We start from the raw sequence: 875 nt of genomic DNA on the forward strand, positions 1-875 counted from the left end.
TATATATATTAATTGCAGTATCCGATAATGCTCACCGGCGCCACTCCACAAAAAGCAACATACGATAAGATGAACGAAGCCTTGACTTTCTTGGATAAATTCCTAGAAGGAGAAAATTATGCAGCAGGAAAAACTCTAACTCTCGCTGATCTTACTTTGGTCATCACTGTTTCTAATTTTAAGGTACAAAACTAGTTTTACGCAAATACATTACTGATTCGAAATATTCATTAAGCCAGTAAATTAGTATGGGAGAAAAAAATATTTCTATAGATTTAGAGATACAAAAGAATTATTTTTTGTTAAACAATCAAATTTTATTAGTTTTATTTTTATTTGTAATATTTATTTAAGTAAATCATTACGCTTTTTAGATTTGTAACATTTCGCTATACAATATACGTATATAATAATTATTTGATAAACAAAATCAAAATCATAGATTTATCGATAATATAATATACTTCGCAAATTATTATGAAAATAATATAAAATTAACGATTTAAACATTTTTCTTCTTGCAGCTTATGGACTATGACTTGAGTAAATATAGCAACATTTTGAGATGGTATTCCAAGATCCAAGCCGAAGCTCCTAAATACAATGAAATCGAAAGTGTCGGTATGAAGGCGTTCGCAGATTTCGTCGAACCCTTTAAAAAAAAATTGTAAAATCGTAGCATTTATTTTGTATAATGCATCAGTGCTTTTTACATTTTTACATTAATTTTTCTAATATTTTTATATATTACAGATTTTAATTTGTTATTATATTATATAAACAAATTATCATTGTTAAGTGGATTAATGGACATTTAAAGACATGTAATATTTATTTACAAAAAGAATTAAAAATTAAAGAAACAGAATCATATA

The 875-nt window shown here is 25.6% G+C and overlaps 1 protein-coding gene across 1 annotated transcript in view; it reads left to right on the plus strand.

Annotated features, from left to right (window-relative positions):
- LOC108690859 overlaps positions 1-875 on the plus strand; it is a 12,923-nt gene that overhangs the window by 6,961 nt on the left and 5,087 nt on the right. Inside the window, 2 exon segments of the mRNA XM_018198368.1 lie at positions 19-183; positions 525-667. Coding sequence (XP_018053857.1) covers positions 19-183; positions 525-667 — 308 coding nt within the window.

This window comes from Atta colombica, unplaced genomic scaffold (genome assembly GCF_001594045.1).
Source record: "Atta colombica isolate Treedump-2 unplaced genomic scaffold, Acol1.0 scaffold38, whole genome shotgun sequence".
Lineage (NCBI taxonomy): Eukaryota > Metazoa > Arthropoda > Insecta > Hymenoptera > Formicidae > Atta > Atta colombica.